At 44.7% G+C, this 10270-nt stretch overlaps 1 protein-coding gene across 2 annotated transcripts; it reads left to right on the top strand.

The window, feature by feature from the left end:
- The first annotated feature begins 3966 nt into the window (after positions 1–3966).
- UBE2I (ubiquitin conjugating enzyme E2 I) lies at positions 3967–10156 on the top strand. 2 transcript variants are annotated; one of them, XM_033166610.1, is made up of 7 exons: positions 3967–4161; positions 4794–4872; positions 5627–5710; positions 6483–6555; positions 7905–8014; positions 8780–8859; positions 9514–10156. In XM_033166610.1, exons 2-7 carry the CDS (start codon positions 4807–4809, stop codon positions 9575–9577), a joined length of 477 nt encoding a protein of 158 aa, XP_033022501.1. In that variant the 5' UTR covers positions 3967–4161; positions 4794–4806; the 3' UTR covers positions 9578–10156. The 2 variants fall into 2 exon arrangements, with proteins under 2 accessions (XP_033022501.1, XP_033022500.1); XM_033166609.1 differs by lacking the exon at positions 3967–4161 and adding an exon at positions 4488–4507.
- Positions 10157–10270: the final 114 nt, after the last annotated feature.

Here is a 10270-nt window from a genome sequence, read left to right as displayed (position 1 = left end):
GCTTTTGAATGTTTTTGCTGTAAGTAGCAAAGGATTTGACTGACACAAATTTCAGGCTTGAGAGGGGGCAGCAGCAAAACATGGTGAGTGGAGGGAGGTGGAGCACAGAAGCAGCCACTCTGTTCATCAAGTGGCCAGTGAACGTGTTTGATGCTTTGGGGTGGGGTGGGATTTCCCACCTTGCTGCCACTGTCCCCTTATGTCCTTTGAGGAGGGGATTTTTGATGTTCCTCCTGTTCCCCCTCTGACTTTAAAGCCAGAAAGCGTCAGGAGACGCTTTGGAAGGGGCTGAATCCAGCGTCTGTCAGGGTGATGATTTTGGCTGCAGGCAAGGTTTTCTCTCTGCATTGGTTTGGCTTCTTATTGAACACAGAAAAAGTTTTAGCATGTTGAACAGTATGAACTGTATCATGAAATTTAAGTTGCATCCTAGGATTTAACCTTGCAAGTGTGGAATCTCTTTGTATTCTTCATGATTGTGGAATGTGGCCCATGGTATAAAGCTTAGCATGTTGAGAACCTCAGCTTCTATTGTTGGCTTAAGAAAAAATGCAGGTTTCTTGCCCTCGTGATGGGTAATGTAGGCAGTGTGAGGAGAGCTCAGAAAGCAAGTGGGTTTCCCAGCTAGACTTTCCTATCCTTTGTGGGTCTTTTTCTGTCTCCCAGAACTGCCACCTCAGGCCTTTTATTCTCTCCTTTTCCCTTTGTTACTTGTCTGTAGGCTCCAGAAACTTGGAAGCCAGGTATCTTTTAAAAATTAGGGGAAGTATTTAAATTGGCACTGCCAAAGATCAGTTTCTTTGGTACAACTTTTAGATTGTACCAAAACCACTATACCATGAAGTGTAGAGGGCAGCAGGTAAAGGGATACCCAGGTGCCTTCTGCTTCTTTGCTCACATTCTTTAAGGGGAGAGAATGGGGGCTCCTTTCAGCCACTTGCCACTTTCCTCACTTCAGTGTGTTAGTGTCTCCATGCATTATGCAAATTACACCCCCCCCCCTTGGAGAACTGGATAGATTTCAACAGCTTAAAAAGGCAAACAGTCCCATTGACTATGGGGCCCTCCTGTCTCTGATCTCTGAAATACTAAAGTGGACACCGACAACTTTGGTTGCACTGCTCAGCTGTAGTTTAGCCTCAGCTTTGCCTTCATTTTACTCAGTTTTTGAAAAGAAATGTCAATTATTTATTTTAAAAGGGGGGGAGAACAAATGTGAAGTTTCTCATGTAAACAAGGGGCTTGAAGGCCTGCCCCCTGAAGAGATCATTGACTCAAGGTGCAAGAATCCCTGCAATGATGCCTGACAACAAAAGAAATAGATGCTTCAGGTACATCTGTGCTCATTCAGCCATGGAGCTTTCTGTCTTGTCTGTCCCATCCCTTGCTGCCATAAGCTGTCACTCAGTCTGGAAAAAACATACCCCATCTCAGACACTTCCCCCTGCAAGGAAGATAAGCTTAGAGGCACACACAACCATGGCCTGACACCCAGATGCTGTCATTCCCTGACTCGCATATTTTAGTAAAAGGTGGGTAGAATGAGTAGAGAAAATTGCTTTTGTCGCAAGAGGAGAGATCTGCCTGAGGTCTGCTGTGTCCTTGTAGAGGGTGGAAGAGAGAACACTCCTTTCTCACTGTCAGAGCTGCCACTTAACAAAGTTGAGTGTTGCCAAATATGCACATGCTCTCCTACCCCAGCTGTTGCCTCTGTTTCATTGCAAGGTTCTTTCTGCTAGTATGCTGGTCTCTGGAGCAAATGATATTGCACACTGATATAGGACTAGGGCTGAACTTTCCTGCTTGGTAGGGGGTTGGACTGGATGGCCCTTGTGGTCTCTTCCAACTCTATGATTCTATGAACTGCTCACACATAGGACATTCACACCATCAGGTATTCTGTGCAATTACTACTTGTGTGTAGGGGTTCCCTTACAAACAGCCAAAATCAGTCACCGTCAGAGGGTAGGACTGGTATGGCATTAGAAAGAGATGCATGGACTCCCTCTGGCCTAAAACCAATAATTCCCTGCATATGAGTTAACACCTGAATAGGGTTGTTACCTGAATTCGAGGAGAAATTGAGTTCCTTTGCAAGGCTGTAGCCCAAGTTCAGTCTTTGTCTACTTCTTGGACCTTCCTTCAAATTCTATTTTTAGTGCTGTTGCTGAACTGAGATATTTTTCACAGCTGCATTTATGACAGTAAAGGGGCCACAGCCTGGGCTACTTTACCTGCTTGCAAACAGAAGATGGATTTGAAACAAGCCCTGAAGTGGTTCTTTGCTTATTCAGTGCTCCTTCACTATCTTGGCCATCTCTGAATCCTGCTTTAGAGCTGCCATTTAAGATGTTGGTAATGCATTTACTTAGGGAAACATAGGTGCCTCAAGCTTTGTGACAACTTGCTCCAAAAACAAGGGCTGAAAGGGCTACCTGGCTGTAATTGTCATGCAGTAGGAATGTCAAGGGCTGGCCTTTCCACAGAACTTGAATGCAAGTTAATGAAAATTCGCTTGCATCTCAGTGGGGCCCTAATAATGAAGATGCATTTGCTTGTGAACATTCCATCATTTACAAAACTGAATTGTCATGTGTGGAAAAGTGTGTTTTCTGTCCTTCCATGGGGTAGAAAACAGGTCATTGCTTGGGGCCAAGTTTATCAAAGGCAGCGTTTTCACTGTGCTTACAAAGGACTAGATTTTCTGTGCACCTGGACAGGAAGCAAATCCAAATACTTGATGCATGCTTTACTTTTTAAAAACTTAACTACAAACCTAGAATCATTGCTACTACTAGTCAGGGTGGCTGTGTAGTGCATCCACGAGCAGAGGCACTCCTGTGCCTTTGAATACAGCAGGATGAGTGGGCTTCCCAGGAAGGGCACTTGTTTGGCTTTTGGTCTGATCCAGGAGGGTTCTTCCTACATTAAAACTTCTCAGATAGACCAACCAACAGGAGAGGTGAGATCATCACACTGCCTTCCTCTGTGCTCTGGAAAGGTTGACCCTTTAAAACATTGATGAGGAGAGGCTGGTTTGAAATTAGGCTCTTCCTGTGCCTCCCCCCCCAAACCCACCAGTTTGCTTTCTGCCAGGGTGGGGGAAGCAATTACATTATTTTTATTTTAATGCGGAACAATCTTACCTTCCAGACAGTGGATTAGCAATAGTTCTTTATTGCACCAGTTATTTATCTTTGAAGAGTACTTTTTGCAGCAATTTGACACCTGGCATTGCACCCTTCCCCACCTCTGTACTTTTGGCCTGGCTGTGAGCAGAACAAAATGAAAGATTTCTTAGAGGAGTCCATTTCGAGGCATCTCTAGTTCGTTTTCAGGTGGATGTGTCACTTCTGGAACAAATATATTACTGATACGTGTGGATGTTTTTTTAAAAAAATTCGTTACACTCGCTCCTTGTAAAGTGCATGAAATAAACGTCTCCTTTCTAACAAAGCTGCCGTTGTGGGTCTTGGTTTCTCGGGCCGGCCTGTGTTGCGCTTGCAGTGCGGTGTCGGAGCGGTGTCCCAGCCTCTTCAGGGCGCAGCTGGAGTTCGGCTTCCAACCTCGCTGCTTCAGCCCTTCTTCTGCTCTGGTCGCGCAGGGAGGGTCGCATCTTGGCCTCGCAGCATTACTACTACTACATTTATATATGTTAATTCTTCCCCATCTGACAGGCTTGCCCCCGTGTTCTCCACGTGTGGCCCGCTGTGGGGGCGGAGTTTCTCAGCCAAGTTCTAATGGGGAGGAAGGGGAGGGGCAGTCGTGCCCCATCCGGGTTCTCAGAGCGACTCCCGTCATCATGGCAACCAGCCCCGCCCCCAGAGGTGGGATCACCGGTTGCACAGCTCCGTGGATTGGCCGTGGTATTCGCTCCGCCCCTGGGCAGAACCCACTTCTCTACCCGCGCAGAGTCGGCCCGCTCTAAGCTTCCAGGCCTGTCTGTGGCGCTGAAGTGTGCGCGCACTGCGCAGGCGCCGTTTGGCGGACGGGTCGCGCCGAGGGACAGGCTGCGCCGACGCGCTCCGCTTCCTGCGAGGGAAAGTCCAGGCTTGAGACAAAAGGGGGGGAGGCGAGTAGGGAACATCCGGGTCATTCGCCGCCGCCGCCGTCGCCTGAATCCGGGACACGCGCGGGAGCTGCTGCTGCGGCCGCTATACGGTGAGGCCTATGGCGGGAGGACGCCTAGGAAGAGGCCGCGGGCAGGAGCGGGAGGCGGCGGCGGACTGGGCCTAGAGGCACCCTGGAGGCGGAGAATGAAACGCGCGGGGGAGGGCTCTCCGCCCGCGGAGAGGCCGCCTCCTCGGCCTCCTCCCGGGGCTCCCGCTGGTCCCTCAAGGTCAGGCCTGGCTGCTCGTGCTCCGCCTCCGGGGCGAGGAGAAGGCCGGGTCGGGCCCATAGCCGTGTTCCGCCGAGGCGGGGCTGGTTGCTCCGTGGCCGGGCCGGGCCGGGCCTTCCGGCGGCGGCGGCAATGATCCTAGGGCTCGCACGGTACTCCTAGGCCGCGGTAATTCTCCGACCTCCTCCCCCCGCCTGCCCGTCCAGTTTTGGACTTGGGGAGGGAGGAGGCGGCAGCCTGCGGTAAGCAGCAGCACCCGGGGAGCGGGGAGAGGCTCAGGGTCCTGGGATCCTTCTTTCTCTTCCCACTCCCCCCCCCCCGCCTCGTCGCGAAAGCTGACAGTTTCCAGGGCTGCGGTGGCAGGGTCGCCCCAAGACGGTTTTTTGAGGCCCATTCGGTGGCGGCGATGCGGAAAACTTCAGCTGCCCTGACTGGCATCTGTTTTGTCTTGCAGAAGGACCTTGAATATGTCGGGGATTGCGCTCAGCCGACTTGCGCAGGAGCGGAAAGCCTGGAGGAAGGACCACCCGTTTGTAAGTGGCAGCATTGTTTCCTGCATAACTCCAGCCCCAGCCCCTTTTAGGTGTCCCAACATTCCGAAAGAACCATTAGCTCAATAGAGAGGCTTAAAAAAAGTGAAATAGTGGATAAAAAGTGAAGAAACACAGTACTTAATATTGCATGTAGAATCTGTAGGCAGCACTGTATTCAAATGCTAAATAGAAACAGCCACCAAGGAATAATTATACATTTTTTGAAGAGACACATTTTAAATAATTTTGTTAAAAAACAAAGCTGCACATTGTAAAACAAAGGATTTTCAAAGGCACCCTGCCTTTAATCAGGGCTAGTGCCTGTATTCTTTCCAAAATTCTGAGCAGCGATTGGACACTATCAGTGGCTTGCTAGAAACTGGCTAGTGGTGAGCCACAACCAATTTCTGTTCTACAATAAACAAAGATGATCACTTACCTATTGCATAAAAATGCACTTGATTTCTCTCTGAAATTCTAGATTCTGAATGTCTTCAACATGCTGATAATGTACACGGCCACAGCGAGTCTGAAGTCCTAAACAGTGTAATATCTATTGTTGGCCATACTCAAAGTTGACCTGCTAGGAGTACTGGGCCTAAGGTAGCCATGCCCATTAATTTAAATAGGCCTACTGTGAGTAGGACTGACATTGGAGGAGCACAAGGTTCTGTTACTATTGCTTTCACTAGCATACAATGTATGTTGCCGTGATATCTCACATCATCTTCAGCTAACCTTTTAATTGTTTTAGGGTTTTGTAGCAGTACCAACAAAAAATCCAGATGGTACGATGAATCTCATGAATTGGGAATGTGCTATTCCAGGAAAGAAAGGGGTAAGGTTTTGGATGCCTAACAACATTACTGTTCTGTTCTTGGAAGATACTATTTTATGCTTTACTGTTATGTTTCGTCTGTACCAGTTTAAGGGTACTTCTATCAAAATGATTTCACCCATTCATGAAAAATACTAAGAGTTAAATGACTAAATTTCCATTCACACCAAAATTACTGTTAACTGCAATAAGGAATTATCAATCTGTGTCCTAGTTACTTCTCAGCTGGATGTTTGATTGGTTGTTCTGAAACAGTTTGCTGCTTGTCTCCTAATAAACCCTCAAAGCAATGGAATTGAGTGGCCCGGGTGTCTCCATTGGAGAACATGAAAATGCTTTTCAGAATTCTTGTCATTTTGCTCTTAACGGGAAAGTTTGTATTGGCAAGACTGGAGTTGTGTCTACTCCAGTCTAAGGTGCTACTGGAAGGAATTTTTTTATTTTTTATTTTGTTGTGAATATGGTAGGCCAACACAGCTACCTACCTGTAATTGTGTCTACTCAGTAATGGTAGAATAGGCTAAAAAGGCTTGTATGGAAAGAAAGGTTAGCATGTTCTTAAAATGGGGGAGATTTAAAGCGGCTGTAAGAGAAGCAATATTTTAACCTGGAGTGAATCTTTCACAATGGATTTGCAATACTTTGCTGCATTAGTTGTCTATCTTGAAGTATACATGTGTGTTTGTAGCTGCCTGATATTCTCATTATACACCTCTGGAGCTTGGTCCTAGATCATTCACAATTTCTAACCTATGCTATGCTCTCCTGACAGACACCATGGGAAGGAGGCTTATTTAAATTACGGATGCTTTTCAAGGATGATTATCCCTCCTCACCCCCAAAATGTAAGTCAAGTGAGATTAACTCATAATAAACTGCCTAGAAATATTTTTTGATTAAGCAGTATTTAAATCTTGCAAAGTAAACAAAATAATGAAAGACTTTCAGATTAAGGTTGTTAAAAGATGTAGTGACCCTAGCAACACAATAGTTTGCCACCTCTGTGGTGAAATCCATTCCTTTCACAGGGTGATTTCAACAGTGGCCAGATCTAAAAGTACTTGAAGAAATGTATTATTTCTCTACCCGATTTCTCCCTCGTTTTTGCCTGTACAAATATTCAGAGTCCCTGGGATAGGAGAACAAATTGTCCTGAACCACTGGAGCTCTGTCTTCATTATTTCCTTGCCCCGTTTTGTCCTGAAATTGTTTCTGATTTCTTATGGATAGAAGCTCTGGAAAGTGGCCCTCAAGTGACAAACAAAAGCTGCGTTGTTGTTTCACAGCTTCTGGAGTCCTCAAGGATCCTTAGATGTTGGGCTGCTCCAAGTTTGCTGCTCTTAATAGTTTTTTTTTCTTTTTAACTGCCTTGAATGACCTTTTGTGTAACAGGCAGAAAAATATTTTAATAATTGTTTTAATATTTTCCCTTTTGGTTTAAAACGAGGATAAAGAGATGAATTTATTAAGTTTAATTCTGATGTGTAATTGTTTTTTAATGATTTGATTGCTCCCCCCCCCAATGTTTTTCGTTGTTTCTATTTTAGTTGTAAGCTGCCTTAAATCCCTGTGATGGAAAAAGGCAGGTTATAAATAAACATAATAGAAGTGGTATATTACTTTCTAGGCTTCATTGCCTGTTGCCCTTATTTGAATTCATTGTTTTTTCTTTCTTTACTTGAATGTTTCACTTGGTCTTGTTATGAATGCATCCAGAGGAAATATTTCCCCCTCACTTGCTCTCCACTTTAAACAGGTGTGTGTGTGTTCATGTGTGCGTACACACCTTTCTCCCAAGCTGCAGTTGTTCAAATTGTAGGTGGTGGTGACAGCAACAGTTGCTCTCAAACAGCACCCCTTGAATGAGAGTGATGAACAGTGTGTTGACTGGTGGATCCAAATGTGATTGTTGCAAATAAATTTACTTGAGGCTCCTTTGATTCAGCAAGGGATTGATTCAGCTTTCTACCCAAGAGCAGCAGAAGCCCAGCAGATGTATCCCAGTAGGATTTTCTCACCCAGGTTTTTAAGCACAAATCACCCTCTTCCCTTACAACCTGGGAAAGCACAAGATGTGTGATGGCAAAAAGTTTTTTTCTCCTACAGTGGAGTAGTCATATGATGGCAGATAGATGCCAAGCCTTTCCACATAATTGCTTGGCTTTATGTCTGAACTAGGTCTTCTCTTGTGCAGGCAAATTTGAGCCACCCTTATTTCATCCAAATGTGTACCCTTCAGGCACTGTGTGTCTGTCCATCCTAGAAGAGGATAAGGATTGGAGGCCTGCAATCACAATTAAACAGGTATGCATTTTTCTCTACACAAAAGGCTACAGGAGACTGGGATATACACATCACTGGGTGGGTTTAAATTGAGCCAAGTGCCTCTTTTCTTGGCAAAAATCAGTATTGCCTGCTCTGAATGGCAGTCTCTCTCTAGGCAGATAATTCTTCCCTCTCACCACCTGCACATTTCTTGTACCTGGAGATTAAGCCTTCTGCATCCAAAGCATTATCTTACCAGTGAACAGTGCTCCCTGGCAGCTGTTGATTCACATAGTTCCTGAGTGGCAGAATTAAGTTAAAACTTCTGGTTATGTGGCCATCATACTTTTTGCTCTAGAGAACATATAACTGCTGTGGGAAGCAAAACAATTGTGGAATCAAGAGTTTCCATAAGAACACTAGCAAAAAGAGAGGCTGCAGTCGCTTTGCACCCTGAATTCAAGTCCCTTTCATAAGCATATTTAAGAGTTGGACTTTACCTGCCTGGAGCTTTCCAGAAAGCAAGAATGCTCTCTGGCAGGACAATGAGTTGCATGCAATGTTAGTCACACTCAGGGTGGACTTCAGTTGGCTACAGTCCACGTTGCTCCATGACATCTGAATAACTAAGCCAAATAAAAAAATCTGATTTAAAATAAAAACGGTTTAGTGTATATTTGATTCAAATTCATTGTGGCCACATAGGGAGCTTCTCATGTTTCAACCGCATTTTCTCATGCAGACTAAAACCTGTTTTATAACAATACTTGCATGAAGGGTGTTTCTTTTCTTCTGTGCTCATAGATTTTGTTAGGAATCCAAGAACTCCTAAATGAACCAAATATTCAGGACCCAGCTCAAGCAGAGGCTTACACAATTTACTGGTGAGTAGGCTTCACCTGCTCTGATGTGATACCCCTTGACAATTGCAGTCACAGTAGACTGGTGCTTCCTCTCAAAAAACAGAACCAAATATCCACGATTTCTTTTTCCCCGCCAAATCATAGTAGGTAAGCATTTGTGTAACACTTTGGGGCTAAACTAGACAAAAATGCAGGAGGCAGGTGCTTCAGAAGTTAAAGTGAATCACTGCCCTTCCTCCAAAATTATTTGTGTTGGGAAGGAGCTGTTGGCACCAGTGAGGCTTCTGTGCAAGTAGCAGGGGCTGAAAAAGTTCAGTTGGTAGAGCATGAGACACTCAATCGCAGGGTTGTGGGTTTGAGCCCCATGTTGGGCAAAATATTTCTGCATTGCAGGGGATTGGATTAGATGACCCTATGGTCACTTCCAACCTTACAATTCTTTGATGTGCCTCACCTATGTTAACCATGTTGCTTGTAAGTATGACACCTTCCTAATTCATATCCATACCCCTTTCCATCTCCAGTCAGCAACTCCTGGGAGATCTCTTAGATCCCAGTGTACTGAGTATTCTGCATGTGGGGTCTTCAGTGTTTGATTATATCAAGCTACAGGCTTGATACAGAATGCCTCATGCAGAGAGATCTTTAAAAGTCAAGTCACCTTTCTCTTTTTAGCCAAAACAGAGTGGAATATGAAAAGAGGGTTCGAGCACAAGCCAAGAAGTTTGCACCATCATAAGCTCCTGTCATCCAGCATCTTAAAGGAAGGGATTAATTGGCAAGAACTTGTTTACAAAACTTTTGCAAATCTATTGTCACTATGTACAATTAATAGTCACTTAGGGGAGGGGATTGTATGTGTGCCATTTTCCATATTCGCCACTTGTATACAGTTCTAAATTTGCTGAATTGCCCCCCGTTTTTTCATACAGGGTCTCTTCCTTCAGTCTTTTGTATTTTTGATTGTTATGTAAAACTTGCTTTTATTTTAATATTGATGTCAGTATTTCAACTGCTGTAAAACTATAAACTTTTATACTTCTATAAATTCACTAGTATCTCTAGTTTCTTTGCTTTCTGATGCAGGCATGCTTTAAACTGTTTAGAAGTATATTTTGCCTCTACTTGGCTGTAAGAAGAAAAAAAACATGCCCTCCACCCCCTTTTTTGATTTCTACCAATAATAAATTAGGTTGTTGTTGCTTAAAAGCCTCCAGATCCAAAGTCAGCCAGCATCTTGATTCTGCATCACTTCCTTTGTGTTTATGGCGTTTTGTCTGTGTTGCTGTTTAGAGTAAATAAACTTGTTTCTATAAAGCTTTTTTGTCTCACTTTCTTCCTTTAATATACTTCTCACTTTTGGAATGACCTCTCTTGCAGGCAATTCAATAGCTTGGGGAGAGATATCATGCCATGGTCATTCCAGGCAGCA

The sequence above is a fragment of the Lacerta agilis genome, chromosome 13 (genome assembly GCF_009819535.1).
Source record: "Lacerta agilis isolate rLacAgi1 chromosome 13, rLacAgi1.pri, whole genome shotgun sequence".
NCBI classification, from domain to species: Eukaryota; Metazoa; Chordata; class Lepidosauria; order Squamata; family Lacertidae; genus Lacerta; species Lacerta agilis.
The sequence above is the reverse complement of the archived record's forward strand: the minus strand, read 5'-3'. Positions and strand labels throughout refer to the sequence as shown.

Coding starts and splice junctions, on each gene's coding strand:
- UBE2I (XM_033166610.1), top strand. CDS start 4,807: ATGTCGGGGATTGCGCTCAGCCGACTTGCGCAGGAGCGGAAAGCCTGG. Junction 8,015..8,779: donor CTGCAATCACAATTAAACAG/GTATGCATTTTT, acceptor CTGTGCTCATAG/ATTTTGTTAGGAATCCAAGA. Junction 8,860..9,513: donor GAGGCTTACACAATTTACTG/GTGAGTAGGCTT, acceptor TTCTCTTTTTAG/CCAAAACAGAGTGGAATATG.